This window comes from Girardinichthys multiradiatus, chromosome X (assembly GCF_021462225.1).
Source record: "Girardinichthys multiradiatus isolate DD_20200921_A chromosome X, DD_fGirMul_XY1, whole genome shotgun sequence".
Classification (NCBI taxonomy): Eukaryota; Metazoa; Chordata; class Actinopteri; order Cyprinodontiformes; family Goodeidae; genus Girardinichthys; species Girardinichthys multiradiatus.
The window spans coordinates 10,228,564-10,244,588 of record NC_061817.1 but is presented as its reverse complement, the minus strand read 5'-3'; the positions used below and the strand labels follow the sequence as shown (position 1 = coordinate 10,244,588).

The 16,025-nt window shown below is 39.8% G+C and overlaps 1 protein-coding gene and 1 long non-coding RNA gene across 4 annotated transcripts in view; one reads left to right on the top strand and one right to left on the bottom strand.

The window, feature by feature from the left end:
- Nucleotides 1–16,025, bottom strand: part of LOC124862690 (neurabin-2-like) — a 53,656-nt gene that overhangs the window by 23,658 nt on the left and 13,973 nt on the right. Inside the window, exon 6 of the mRNA XM_047356752.1 lies at nucleotides 3,137–3,269. Coding sequence (XP_047212708.1) covers nucleotides 3,137–3,269 — 133 coding nt within the window. The remainder of the gene's footprint in view (nucleotides 1–3,136; nucleotides 3,270–16,025) is intronic.
- Nucleotides 1–16,025, top strand: part of LOC124862691 — a 32,495-nt gene that overhangs the window by 13,730 nt on the left and 2,740 nt on the right. For all 3 annotated transcript variants that reach the window (XR_007036985.1, XR_007036989.1, XR_007036986.1), the window contains exon 6: nucleotides 15,578–15,758. This is a non-coding gene — a long non-coding RNA (uncharacterized LOC124862691). The remainder of the gene's footprint in view (nucleotides 1–15,577; nucleotides 15,759–16,025) is intronic.

Below are 16,025 nucleotides of genomic sequence, written 5' to 3'. Positions count from 1 at the left end.
TTGTGCAGACAGGAGGCTAACAACAGATCGCCCGCTGCAGCAAGACCTCCTATCCTGTTTGGAGCTCACTGTCCCTGTGGGAAGAGGGGATGGAGGCTGCCATTGAACAGAAGTGTTCCAAGTACACAGTCCTGGCAGTAGAGTGTAGGGAGGCAGGCTGGAATGCCCTGTTGAAGTGGAATATAGGGGCCTCGTCAGGGCCTCAAATGTTGATCTGATCTGTGACATAGGATGCACAGGAGCAGCGAGCCGGAATGCCATTAATGAAGTGACTAAGGTTGTGGAGAAAGGCAGCTTCTGGAAGTATAAGAGTTGGAGGTTGAGAAATCCCTGCCATCGCTCCGACCACCATTAGACCTTTTTGTGCCCACAAAGATGGTTGAGGCAACACACTTGCAAAGGCAGTAATGCCCAGCAGATAGACTATTAACTTGTATCCTCGTAAATATACTAATACATTGTAGTATTGTAGCTAATAGGCAAAAAATATGTTCTCATTTTAGCTAGTATGCTAATACATGCTAGTATCATAACTACTATGCTAGTAGGTGTTAGGAGTGTAGTTAATATACTAATGAGAGCTAATATTGTATTTACTATGCTAATACATTTAATTATTATTGATAATACACATTAGTATTGTAGCAACTATGCCTATCCTTGTTAGCTTTGTATTTATTGTGCTAATACATATCAACATTGTAGCTTTCATGTTATTAAAAGCCAGACTTGCCAGTATATACAGCCACTAAAACATGTCAGTATTGTAGTTAACATACCAACACTTGTTAGTATTATAATTAATATGGCAAATACATAGTATTGTAGTTAATATACAAATATACATCGCTGTTGTATGTAATACAGGTCCTTCTCAAAATATTAGCATATTGTGATAAAGTTCATTATTTTCCATAATGTCATGATGAAAATTTAACATTCATATATTTTAGATTCATTGCACACTAACTGAAATATTTCAAGTCTTTTATTGTCTTAATACGGCTGATTTTGGCATACAGCTCATGAAAACCCAAAATTTCTATCTCACAAAATTAGCATATCATTAAAAGGGTCTCTAAACGAGCTATGAACCTAATCATCTGAATCAACGAGTTAACTCTAAACACCTGCAAAAGATTCCTGAGGCCTTTAAAACTCCCAGCCTGGTTTATCACTCAAAACCCCAATCATGGGTAAGACTGCCGACCTGACTGCTGTCCAGAAGGCCATTATTGACACCCTCAAGCAAGAGGGTAAGACACAGAAAGAAATTTCTGAACGAATAGGCTGTTCCCAGAGTGCTGTATCAAGGCACCTCAGTGGGAAGTCTTATGTTTTCTATAATGTAATGATGAAAATTTAATATTCATATATTTTAGATTCATTGCACATTAACTGAAATATTTCAGGTCCTTTATTGTCTTAATACGGATGATTTTGGCATACAGCTCATGAAAACCCAAAATTCCTATCTCACAAAATTAGCATATTTCCTCCGACCAAAAAAAGAAAAGTGTTTTTAATACAAAAAACGTCAACCTTCAAATAATCATGTACAGTTATACACTCAATACTTGGTCGGGAATCCTTTTGCAGAAATGACTGCTTCAATGCGGCGTGGCATGGAGGCAATCAGCCTGTGGCACTGCTGAGGTCTTATGGAGGCCCAGGATGCTTCGATAGCGGCCTTTAGCTCATCCAGAGTGTTGGGTCTTGAATCTCTCAACGTTCTCTTCACAATATCCCACAGATTCTCTATGGGGTTCAGGTCAGGAGAGTTGGCAGGCCAATTGAGCACAGTGATACCATGGTCAGTAAACCATTTACCAGTGGTTTTGGCACTGTGAGCAGGTGCCAGGTCGTGCTGAAAAATGAAATCTTCATCTCCATAAAGCTTTTCAGCAGATGGAAGCATGAAGTGCTCCAAAATCTCCTGATAGCTAGCTGCATTGACCCTGCCCTTGATAAAACACAGTGGACCAACACCAGCAGCTGACACGGTACCCCAGACCATCACTGACTGTGGGTACTTGACACTGGACTTCTGGCATTTTGGCATTTCCTTCTCCCCAGTCTTCCTCCAGACTCTGGCACCTTGATTTCCGAATGACATGCAAAATTTGCTTTCATCCGAAAAATGTACTTTGGACCACTGAGCAACAGTCCAGTGCTGCTTCTCTGTAGCCCAGGTCAGGCGCTTCTGCCGCTGTTTCTGGTTCAAAAGTGGCTTTACCTGGGGAATGTGGCACCTGTAGCCCATTTCCTGCACACGCCTGTGCACGGTGGCTCTGGATGTTTCTACTCCAGACTCAGTCCACTGCTTCCGCAGGTCCCCCAAGGTCTGGAATCGGCCCTTCTCCACAATCTTCCTCAGGGTCCAGTCACCTCTTCTTGTTGTGCAGCGTTTTCTGCCACACTTTTTCCTTCCCACAGACTTCCCACTGAGGTGCCTTGATACAGCACTCTGGGAACAGCCTATTCGTTCAGAAATTTCTTTCTGTGTCTTACCCTCTTGCTTGAGGGTGTCAATAGTGGCATTCTGGACAGCAGTCAGGTCGGCAGTCTTACCCATGATTGGGGTTTTGAGTGATGAACCAGGCTGGGAGTTTTAAAGGCCTCAGGAATCTTTTGCAGGTGTTTAGAGTTAACTTGTTGATTCAGATGATTAGGTTCATAGCTCGTTTAGAGACCCTTTTAATGATATGCTAATTTTGTGAGATAGGAATTTTGGGTTTTCATGAGCTGTATGCCAAAATAATCCGTATTAAGACAATAAAAGACCTGAAATATTTCAGTTAGTGTGCAATGAATCTAAAATATATGAATGTTACATTTTCATCATGACATTATGGAAAATAATGAACTTTATCACAATATGCTAATATTTTGAGAAGGACCTGTATTAGAAATTAGCCATAACACATACCAGCTGGTCCAAATTTATTACCTTCAGAATTACTAGCTGCTAATTAGGCTAATCCGCACTAATTTTAATCCCATAAGAAGATAGGGTTACAAGCAGGCAGACAGTGTATGTCCTTTCAAGGAACCTTATCAGTTTATCTTTTGTGTATGTGGTTTGTGTTGAAAGAGACATGAGTGAGTGACTCTTGGCAACATTAAACGTACAAACCTTTCTGCAGCTCAACGGGAAACAAATCCAGTTTTTCAACTCTCTTTTCAAGCTCATACTCGGCCGAGGCAGCCATGGGATCAACGTCATCATTGCGCCGGTCGTAGTCTTCGTTAGAGTAGGTGGTGAAGACCTGCATGCATGACAAAGGTTAAAGGTCAGGTGTTTTCATGAGAATAATCACTTTACTGGCAGTTAAACAAAAGCTATCTTTATGAGAGATACAGCAACCATGTGGAAAAAGGCGCTCTGATTAGATCAGGCCAAAGTTGAACTTTTTGGCATACGTGCAAAACATTACATGAGGCAGAACTGTACAATACCTTGAACACATCGTCCCCAAATTAAAATAGAGGTGCCAGCATCTTGCTGTGGGTTTAGCTTTCAGTAGGTAAAGGGAGACAGGTCAAAGTTTATGGGAAGATGAACAGAGCTAAATACAAGGCAAAACCTGTCAGAGGCTGCCAGAACTGGGGCGGAGGTTCACCTTTCACCAGGACCACAACCCAGGCATGCAGGCAAAGCTACAATGGAATAGTTTAGATCAAAGCTCATGTGTTAGAATGCCCCAGGCAAAGTCTAGACCTAAATTCAATTGAGAATCTCTGATTTAAAAATTGCTGTTCACAAATGTTCCCTCGATGTGGAAAGCTGGTGGACATACCCTGAAAGACTGAAAACCACAAATCATTTTCCTTCACAATTATGCTCTACTTTGTGTTGTTCTATCACATAAAATCACAATATAGTGGAATAAAGTGAAACACTAAAGTTAGTGGTTATATCACTTACAAAATGCTATTACATGAACAATATAGCATACGATCTACATTCTAGCCATTATTTGAAGCTAAATCTGGAACATTTTATTCTTGTTTTAGGAAATCTTGAACTATGTATGCTTTCCATTTCACTATATACTTTCTTTTGTGTTGCTATATATAATTCCCCTCCCCCAACCTAAAAAGGTCAACAGTATCGGTTTCCTAGGTGACCATCTTCTTCATCACATGGCCGCATTTCCATGGAAGCCTTAGCCTGATACATTCAATGGCAGTCTCACGGTTAAAATAAATATGGGATATATATGTATATATGTGGGTGTAGGAGGTTTTTCCTTACTGTATTATTTACATTCCAGTGTGTGGAAGACACACACTTTATCTCTCTCTCTTTCACTGTCTCATACAAACAAACACACACACACATACAGACACACACCCACCCACCCACCCACAGAAACAGGGTTATAGGACAGTATTGTTAGACTGCTTCCTGTTGTCACACTTCCTTCCTGTTAAGTAACTTTAAAGCTGTGTAAATGTCTGCGTGAGCTTTTCTGCAATAGGGCTCAAATGTTCCCTGCAGACAAGCTAAAACTATTGAGTCATCCTAAGAGAAAGATCAAACCAAAAACAGTGAAGCACAAACCAATCACAGCGTCAAACAAAATGTCTGAAATCCATAACCAGATGAGACTTGTTTAACTCTGAGGTTGAAGGTATCTCAACTCTTTAATTATTCAGCTTCCTTTTTTGTGTTGAAATGGGTAGACTGTTGATTTTACAATTATGCCCTTCCATGAGGATGCTTTAAAATTGTTAAACATTTCTGAGTGATTATACAGGTCCTTCTCAAAAAATTAGCATATTGTGATAAAGTTCATTATTTTCCATAATGTCATGATGAAAATTTAACATTCATATATTTTAGATTCATTGCACACTAACTGAAATATTTCAGGTCTTTTATTGTCTTAATACGGATGATTTTGGCATACAGCTCATGAAAACCCAAAATTCCTATCTCACAAAATTAGCATATCATTAAAAGGGTCTCTAAACGAGCTATGAACCTAATCATCTGAATCAATGAGTTAACTCTAAACACCTGCAAAAGATTCCTGAGGCCTTTAAAACTCCCAGCCTGGTTCATCACTCAAAACCCCAATCATGGGTAAGACTGCCGACCTGACTGCTGTCCAGAAGGCCACTATTGACACCCTCAAGCAAGAGGGTAAGACACAGAAAGACATTTCTGAACGAATAGGCTGTTCCCAGAGTGCTGTATCAAGGCACCTCAGTGGGAAGTCTGTGGGAAGGAAAACGTGTGGCAGAAAACGCTGCACAACGAGAAGAGGTGACCTGACCCTGAGGAAGATTGTGGAGAAGGGCCGATTCCAGACCTTGGGGGACCTGCGGAAGCAGTGGACTGAGTCTGGAGTAGAAACATCCAGAGCCACCGTGCACAGGCGTGTGCAGGAAATGGGCTACAGGTGCCGCATTCCCCAGGTCAAGCCACTTTTGAACCAGAAACAGCGGCAGAAGCGCCTGACCTGGGCTACAGAGAAGCAGCACTGGACTGTTGCTCAGTGGTCCAAAGTACTTTTTTCAGATGAAAGCAAATTCTGCATGTCATTCGGAAATCAAGGTGCCAGAGTCTGGAGGAAGACTGGGGAGAAGGAAATGCCAAAATGCCAGAAGTCCAGTGTCAAGTACCCATAGTCAGTGATGGTCTGGGGTGCCGTGTCAGCTGCTGGTGTTGGTCCACTGTGTTTTATCAAGGGCAGGGTCAATGCAGCTAGCTATCAGGAGATTTTGGAGCACTTCATGCTTCCATCTGCTGAAAAGCTTTATGGAGATGAAGATTTCATTTTTCAGCACGAACTGGCACCTGCTCACAGTGCCAAAACCACTAGTAAATGGTTTACTGACCATGGTATCACTGTGCTCAATTGGCCTGCCAACTCTCCTGACCTGAACCCCATAGAGAATCTGTGGGATATTGTGAAGAGAACGTTGAGAGACTCAAGATCCAACACTCTGGATGAGCTAAAGGCCGCTATCGAAGCATCCTGGGCCTCCATAAGACCTCAGCAGTGCCACAGGCTGATTGCCTCCATGCCACGCCACATTGAAGCAGTCATTTCTGCCAAAGGATTCCCGACCAAGTATTGAGTGTATAACTGTACATGATTATTTGAAGGTTGACGTTTTTTGTATTAAAAACACTTTTCTTTTATTGGTCGGATGAAATATGCTAATTTTGTGAGATAGGAATTTTGGGTTTTCATGAGCTGTATGCCAAAATCATCCGTATTAAGACAATAAAAGACCTGAAATACTTCAGTTAGTGTGCAATGAATCTAAAATATATGAATGTTAAATTTTCATCATTACATTATGGAAAATAATGAACTTTATCACAATATGCTAATGTTTTGAGAAGGACTTGTATACTTATAAAACCCCAGAGGAGTTGTTTAAGAAGACAAGTCTTGTTGGAGATTTTAATATCCATGTATGTTGTCCTAATAAACCGATGGCCATGGACTTTTTAAATTTGATTGACTCTTTTAATCTTGCACAGTCTGTATCTGGTCCCACTCAAGAACGTGGACACACTTTGGATCTGGTTTTATCATATGGTTTACCTATTTCTAATCTGGAAATTTGTGACTCAGCTTTCTCTGATCATATGCCTGTTTTATTTGAGGTCTCTGTTGTTAAAAACTCAGTTGCGCCCCTGCGCGGAGCTGCCACATCATTAACCCTTCCACTGCTGCAAAATTTTCTGCTGTTTTTAATCAGAAATGTGTCACCCTAGCGTCTTCAGTCAACAACACGCAGGATTTCAGTTTCTGATTTTATGCAACCTGCCAGTCTGTCATGGACACTGTGGCTCCTGTAAAGACTAGAAAGCCTAAACTCAAATCTGAGCCCTGGCTGAATAAAACGACCCAGGCTGCTAGGCGTGAATGCCGCAGGGCAGAGCGCAGGTGGAAAAGGGACAGGCTGGTGGTCTCGTTTCAAATATTAAAGGATTCTTGGCGACGATATCAAAAGACTGTGGAGGAAGCCAAAAGAATATATCTGTCTAATGTTATCCAGTCACACTCTCACAAACCTCGTGTTTTATTTACAATAATTGACTCGGTTCTTAATCCTCCACCAACTGTTTGCATTGATGCTCCCTCTGTTCTTTGTGAAAACGTTCTTCACTTTTTCATAGATAAAATCAGAACTATTAGAGACCATATTTTACCTTCTGCCCATGATCCTTCTATTTATGTTCCTGCTTGTGCTGTTTTTGTCAGATTTGAACCTGTGACTCTGTCTTCTCTTCAGCAGATTATCTCTCACCTGAAGCCTTCAGGTTCTCCTAACGATGCTGTCCCTCCTTGACTTTTTAAAGAGGTTTTCCCCACCATAGGACAATTTTGTCTTGAACTTATTAATAGTAGTCTGTCCTCTGGTGTGGTTCCTGATCATTTTAAACATGCAGTGGTGCAACCTCTTATTAAAAAACCTGGACTAGACACCACTAATTTAGCTAATTTTAGGCCAATTTCCAAGCTTTCTTTTATTTCCAAAGTCCTTGAGAAAATTGTCTACAGTCAATTACTTAGTTTTCTTGAAGAGCATAATATCCTCGAGGTTTTTCAATCTGGTTTTAAAACTTTCCACAGCACTGAATCAGCTCTTTTAAAAGTGTTTAATAATATTCTTTTAGCAACTGACTCTGGTGATTGTGTCATCCTTGTGCTTTTGGACCTAACAGCTGCTTTTGACACTGTAGACCATGACATTCTGTTTTCTCGTTTGGACCAGTGGGTGGGAATCAAAGGTGTTGCCTTAAATTGGTTCAGATCCTATCTGACCAACCGAACATTCTGTGTTAGTCTTGAGGGGTCAGTGTCCTCCTCTTCTCCTCTTTTTTGTGGAGTCCCTCAAGGCTCAATTTTAGGCCCGCTTCTGTTTCCCTCTATTTGCTCCCACTTGGTTCTATTCTCAGAAAGCATGGTATATCATTTCATTGTTACGCAGATAACAGCCAGATCTATGTCCCTCTTAAAAAGTCAAATTTGTTTGCGATAGACTCAATTCTTAGGTGTCTTGAGGACCTGAAGGCCTGATTGGCAATTAATTGTTTGAGTTTTAATGAAACCAAGACTGTAGGTTATGGTTTTTGGAGGTACTGCGGGTCACTCCCCTATAAATCTAGGTTCCTTGACTCAGTACAATAAATTGTTAGTGAGGAATTTAGGAGTTGAAATAGATCCCGATCTCAAATTAGACAACCACATCAGGTCAGTTGTTAAAAGGAGTTTTTATCATTTGAGGCAGATAGCCAAAATAAATACTTTATTCCAAAAAGACATTTTGAGACAGTGATCCATGCCTTTATTACCACCCAGCTGGATTACTGTAATGCACTTTATCTGGGGGTTAGTGGGTCCTCCATTGCCCAACTGCAAAGGGTCCAACATGCTGCAGCGAGGCTTTTAACTAGCACACGTAAATATGAGCATATTTCTCCAATCTTATCTTCACTTCACTGGCTGCCTGTGCCTTTTAGGATCCATTTTAAAATACTTTTATTTGTTTTTAAATCTCTGGATGGCCTTGCCCCACCTTACCTGGCTGATCTGCTGCATCCCTATAATCCCTCCCGCTCCCTTAGATCAGCTAATCAACTGCTCCTGAGGGTCCCTAAGACCAGACTTAAACTAAAGGGAGATCGATCTTTTGCTGCAGCAGCTCCTAACCTTTGGAACGAGCTGCCCCTCCAACTCAGACAGTCCTCTTCACTGTCTGTTTTTAAAACGCATTTTAAAACCTACTTGTTTTCTTTGGCTTTTGACACTGTGTAAGGTGTTGTGTTTTGTTTGAATTAGTTGTGTTTTTTGTTTGTATTATGAGCTGTGTTGAATCTAGTTTCTGTATAGCACTTTGGTCTGCTGTGGTGCAAAAGTGCTTTATAAATAAAGTTGGATTGGATTGGATTGGAAGTCTATTGTTTTATATTTTGAACTGGATTCCTGTGCCAGTGGAAATAAAACAAATCCCACCAACATTTGGAATATCTTCTATCATGAGCAAACATAAGCGAATGCCTAAAAACACAGCAGTCCAAAGACAGTTTTGCAGCAAACTAACAATATTACTGAATTCAGATTACCATGTTTCCCACACATTTTTCAAGTTAAAAATCCATGCTTTTCCAAACTAAAATATTTAGTGTTCTCAGTTCTCTCTAAAGTATAAATAAATTCATTTTAACTTACACTGGTCAGGCTGTAAATACAGAACCTATAAAATAAAGTACAGACATTTAAATTACTGTACCATACTGAGCTCTCTGCGTGCCCTGCGATATCAATAACCACAATGTTTTTAGCATCCACTAACATTTCGGGAGGTTCTGGTATGGACTCTTATACTTTGATGTTTTAGTGTTTTAGCCGTGCTTCATGCTACAAACCATTTGAACTCGACAGCAGGAAATTCAAAGTTTCAAGCCAGAAAATGAAAATTGAACAACTCCTAAAAGTTTTATTTTGGGTTGTTTCAATCTCATCCTCAAAATCCAATACGACTGCTACACATATAACAAATAAGTGATAAACTGAGCATTTGTAACTTATTTTCTCAGCTGATATTAACTCAGTGGAAGTGTAACTGTTTAATAAATACTGTGAAATACATTATTAGTTGTTGGCCTATTTACAAAAATGAGGAAATCCCATTGTTGTTCCAATTGCAACAGAATTAAGCAGGATGTGACATCATTCATAGGCCTATGGTTTTTATAGTGAGTGTATTGGGATATCTCAGTCATGTCCTTGTGCAAGACACTTCCCCCACCTTGCCTGCTGACGGTGGTCAGAGGGCTCGGTGGCGCCGATTGTATGGCAGGGCAGCTGTGGCTACAATGTGCATGAATGTTGACAGCTTTTTACATTTTGTTGTATGCTTCAATTGTGTTTTAACTGGATATCAAGCAGTTTCGTTTCTCAAAAAAGAAAGGATGGACTGGAATGAAATGAAATGAAATGCACACATGCTGTCCAGATAACAAATCACATTTCCTGAAAGTCCATGTGTCTGAAATGTGGACAGGACTAAGAAACTATAACATACCATATCATAATAGTGCAACAAAGTGAGCTCACTACTTAAAAATGCCTTTCATGTAAAGAAGGTTTGATGGATGATTAACAAGAAAATTAGGACTGAGTCATATCAGAGGTTTATATTCCACTGTTAATAAAAGACATTTGCGTCCAGATGTTCACTTCACTGTGCTCATTGTTTCTGGCCATACACTGGAGTTCATTTCAACCCCTCAACAAGCCCCTGCATTTGGAATGGTGATAACCAAAAGACTTAATCTAACAGGCTGTAAATCAGCTTCTCTGCCTCGTTTCCAGTTGTGGCTAACCGACATGGTTTCCTGTCTTTACCTGGAGGAAATCAGATATTCTCATTCAACTTCATCCTCTAAGTTTTTTAAAGCTTGAGTTTTTGTTGATTATTTGTTGATTATTTTAGGAAGAACTTTAACATGTTTAGGGTATGTATAGTTGCAAATATATACTGCTATGTTCAATGATGCATTTGATTTTTGCATTTCACTATGGTGCTTCTAGCTTTGACTGGGGGACACTGTATGCTACAATTTACATGAGTTATCTTCCCCTCGGAATTATTGCATTGTTGTTAAATTTTGATTTTTGTCTAATTTTCCTTTAAAATGTTTATAAATAAAATTGGATTGTACAAACAGCTTTCCAAGGCATTGTGATTACATCGGCTTCACTGATTGGCTCAAGAGGTTTTAAAACTGCTCTATCAAGAAATATGGGCAAAAGCGACTGAACCTTAAATCCTCCTAAATTAATTAACAGCAGGAACCAGCCTAAAGTTGTGATGTGAACATGAGTTGGTCCATTAAGCAGAACTTTTTTATTTGTTCTCCTTACTTTCAGTTCAAGACACTATCCCTATTAAGGGATACATCACACCTATAATGACACCAACATTCCCCTTCATGGCTTTAACAAGAGCATTGAAATCTGCACATAAAATCTGAATCAATCAACATACAACATTTTTCTTCTTTGTCCTCAAAACGGTTTGTGCTTCTTTCTATACTGAGCAGATCAGCAGGAATCAGCATAGATGTGTGAAGTAAGACAAATTAGTTTTTTACCTCACTCCACCTGAAGTCATTACTGAGTTTTTCAGCTCATATATATGCACTCACCAGGTGGTTTTCATCCAAACAAAGCTTACTTCTGTGATTTTTATCTACCGGCTTCCCTTGTTTGGTTGTGTGTGTGTGTCTGTGCGAGTGAGTGTGTGTGTGTGTGTGTGTGTGTGTGTGTGTGCGCTCTTTTTTCTCAAGGAAAACAAACACACCCAACCACATTCCAATTGCTGTTAAAACGCTCACAGAGGTAGGTCTGTGTACAGCTGGGTGCAGACACTTTGAGTTTATCTGCACGTGTGAATTTAGGTGAAACGAAGGACGACCCCCAATGGAGGGGGGGGCGTTCACATTCAGGGATCTGACAGCCGTTTCTCAACCTGTTACCCTTTCACTGGCTTGTTTGTGCAGCTGTGCAAAATCTGCTGAGTCTTCTGAAAAGTATGGTATTCACATGCCATTGCAAATATAGTGAAAATTTTACAACAGGATGTTCATCTGAAAAATGTTCAAGACATGCAAAGCACCAGGGGAAGGTTTGAGCCCTCAACACATATTATCAGAATAGCAATTAACAACCATTTTTGAAACGTAATTACACTGAACATGCCCAGATTGTGGATCTCTTGGAGGTCTCTCGCGGGAGAATAGTTCTCTGACTGTGGCTGCAAACCACACAAAGGATTTTCCCCATCTGCTCTATTTCTTCCAAACACATCTGGTTTAACCATGCAAATCTGGGCTTCACACTGTGCTTAAGGTGCCTTGCATTTTCATGGTTTCTAACATTACAGCCACAAATGTCAATTTATTTTATTGGGATTTCATGTGATAGACCAAAACAGAGATGTGCATAATAGTGAAGTGGAGAAAATGATACATGATTTTCAAGATTTTTACAAATAAAAACCTGAAAGGTGTGGTATGCCTTTTTTTTCAACTCCATTCATCAATAACTTTAAATAAAATCCAGTGCAACCAGTTGTCTCCAAACCTCACCAGATATTAAATGGAGTCCATTTGTGTGTAATGTGGCAATAGAAAAAAACAAGTAAACAACATGTAAAAGAAGATGCTCTGCTCAGTTGAGACAAAAAATTTAGTTTTTGGCATATGAGCAAAACTATGGGCGACATAAAAATAGCATTGCACAACAATGTAAACACCGTACCCCACAGATAAAAAACTGGTAGTGGCAGCATCATGCTGTGGGTACAGGAAACAGAAAGTTGATCAGAGCTGATGGGAAGATGAATAAAGCTACAACCAGGACAAGAAAACCTGTTTTTGGCAACAAAAGACTGGAGACTGGAGCAGAGGTTCACCTACCAGGAGGACAACGACCCTATTCATGTGCCAGAATGGCCCAGTCAAAGTCCAGACCTAAAGACAATTGAGAGTTTGTGGCAGAACTTGAGAAATGATGTTGACCAATCAGAGATGTTCACAATTCATTTTTGGTAAGTCCAAGTCAAGTATCAAGTCTTTAGGAAACAAGTCTGAAGTCAGTTTTTTTTCTCTTAAACTCGAGTGGCCATCTCCATGACTGACTGAGCTTGAGCTGTTTTGCAAAGTAGAATAGGTGTCAGACCCTAGATGTGGAAGCTGATGAACATGCCCCAAATGACTTGCAGCTGTAATTGCAACAAAAGGTTCTAGAACATATTAAATCAGTGGGACCGAGTACAACTGCAAACATTTTGGATTGTGATCTGTCGTCTTCTTTCCTTTCACTTAAAGTCCTAATAAAATACACTAAGAAGTCAAGTGTGAAAAATTGGTGCAAGGCACTATAATATGTTCCTACGCATAGTGGTGACAGTCAGGAAGCTTTATGGTGCGAACACAGTGGTAAGTAGTCATGTAGAGCAATTTAAACCCCCCAAGCAGGTACAACATTTCCTACTTTGGCTGAGGTATTCTACTACTTATTTAGAATGAATAATAGAAACATCTCTGCTGCCATTCTAGTTGGTTCTTATTTAATGGTTGGTATTGTTACCTTTAAAATACTAACATGCATTTTTAAAAGATACTGACACAGCAAGCAACTAGTTGCTATATCAGAAGATAGTCGTCTCTAGATGTTATTGCAAAGGCAAGCAGCATCACAGTCTGCACTGCCCCTACTTACTGTTCTGCATTCTGGGTTTTATTTGCCCTGGTAATCAAAACCGTGAGCTGGGACTGGCGTCACATCCCAGTGAACGGTTTTACGGGTGGAACAACCATGCAGAGAAGATGGTTTTTCTGGTGCTGGGCACATTTACCAGGCAAGCTACCATTAGCAAGCAGGTCACATCCATCTAAGTGTCTTACAATTTATTTTTCCTGTACAAACCTTTAAGCCTAAAGCTTCACAATATACAGGTACTGCTTTATTGTCTCAAAACTGGTCACCCGTTGTTGCACCTTTCGGCTGCAGCTTGCCACCTCCATGTGTTGATGTGTCCTTGGTCAGAACACTGAAAAGCAAGTTGACTAGAACTCAAATGGGTGTAGTCCTTTGAATGGTCGTTTGATAAGAAACAAGTTCTGTCCGTTTACCATATCGAGACAAAGCTATGCAATCAACCTACCAGGATGTGGAAGTGAGAGGAAACCCCAGGCTGAAATAAAGTCTAGGAAACCATCTAAACCCATTTAAGCTGAAGTCCAAGGTCACATCTGATCACAGCATCTGTTGCATTTTAAAAGAACACCACGTCTACGATGATGCATGAAGGAGGCCTGGTTTTGTTTAGGGGCTTTTTTGCTGAACTTTGAATCTGTGTAAAGATCTGAAATTGAGACTGTATCACACACATTTTCCTTTCACTCAACCTTCCATTCATATGTCTGGATACAGCACTCTGACCAACCAGCTTCTTCAGCAAAGATGCTCCTGTTGGAATTTTGGGTTAATGTAAAAAAATAGGCCATGATGAATCCAAACATTTTCCACCTTTAATGCGACGTACATATCTGCTGCACAATTCAACTGAAAAGCAAACAAATCTGTTACAGGATAAACTATTTAAAAAATCCAAAAGCTGCAATAACCTGGTTGCATAAGTGTGCACACCTGTAGAGAGATATTATGCTTGATTCACCTTCTGATCCAGTCTCAACATTTAGTCTTCTAGAGTTCACACCTGCCTTCACTTATAGTGAATCTGATTAAAACTAAATCCGTTGGTAATTGGAGAAATGATGGAACAACAAGGACATTATAAAGGCTGCATATTTTTACAAATATGATAAGAAGTCAAGTCAAACTGTTCAGGGAGGCTGCCAGTAACATTAGCTGGAATTTTTGGCTGGTGCTGGTTATGCTGGTTCTAAATGTGACAACAATCTCATATACTCCCCATATGTCTGGACTAGGAGTAGGAGTAGGACTGAAGGACAGAAGCCTTTTCCAAGCTAAACACCCAGACCTGCTTAAAATCTTCTCAAACTTTGTGGGAAAAATGTATTCTGGTCTGACGAAACCAAGGTTCACATTCTGCCCACACCTCCAAATGACACAAAAACAACCCAGAGGAATGTGGTGGTGGCAGCATTATGCCCTGGGCTTACTCTTGTTTAGATGGAAATACTTAAGATGAAAAAATAATTTATTTTTCTGCATCACTGTGAGTCTAAGCATACACTGAATTTAAGAAAAGAATAGCATATGCAGATGACAACTGAAGATTTAGAATGGCCTACAGAGAGAGATTAGAACTAAATGTGACCAAAAAATCTGTGAGGTCCATGAGGAGGTCTGTGGACAAGAGATGCCTTCACATTCTGAGAGATTTGGAGAACGACTGCAAAGCAGAGTGGGTAAATATTATCGGGTAAAGATTGGAATGATGATGGCTTCCCACCACAGAAGACTGAATGTTAAAACTGAATCAAAAGGTGAAACAAATTAGTTTAAGAACTTCTGGACCCACTTCTGGAACCAGACTGTTGCAGCTTTTTTACGTTTTACGCGATTTTTTTCCCTTTGATAGATTTATTTTTATTTCTTTTGAATTGTACAGGATAATTATCCCATTCTATGCAGAAAAAAGGTTTGAAATGATTTATCAATTGTTACATCACAAAAACCTGACATTTTAGCAGGTCTGTATAAGATTTTTATATCCACTGTCAATCACAGTGTAGGAAATCTAGTTTATTGACCTAAAAGCCTCAGTAAGGGTACCATTCTTTCTATGCCATTTTAATTAAATTACATGATAACTGAATAATAATTATTATATTAATCAGAATCAACAAACAAAAAAGTCTGATATGGCATTAATATGGAAAAAACAGGTATGCTCAAAGAGTTTTGGTAGTTTTTTGTGATTCACTATAGACTTTAAAAGCTGCAAAATCATTGCAACACAAAATGTTGCGTAAGCTGTTTTAACCTCAGCAGTGACGGTATCTACAGTAAAATCTATAAAACAGCTTCTTTTCCCTCTTCTACAGACGTATGGCCAGAAAGGCTCTACAAGCGGACATGTGAGGCTTTCTCTGTGGTTTGGATGTGAAATATAAATCTGAGATGCACACCTGCAGCACGTGCCGTTTTAAAACTGTTTAACTGCAACAGCTAAAATGCCTCAGGCCATTTCTGTACTTTACGCTGCCCTGAGGCAACACAATAGAGGTGAGTGGTTAAATGTTTGGATGGCTAGGAAAATAAAAAGAATTCCCTCTTCACATGAAAAATGCATTAATTTCTACAACCCTCATCTTAAAACAGGATGAGTAAGGTGATCCTCCTAATCTATGCACATTATCAAGCCTTCTATCTTCTCAAGTGATATTAAACTGCAACACTTTCTAAACTTTTATTGTTCTCTGATAAGCCGTTTAATGCCCTGCATAACCGAGGAAGTATGTTGGCAATGTTATGGCTCTACCACTGCAGGCA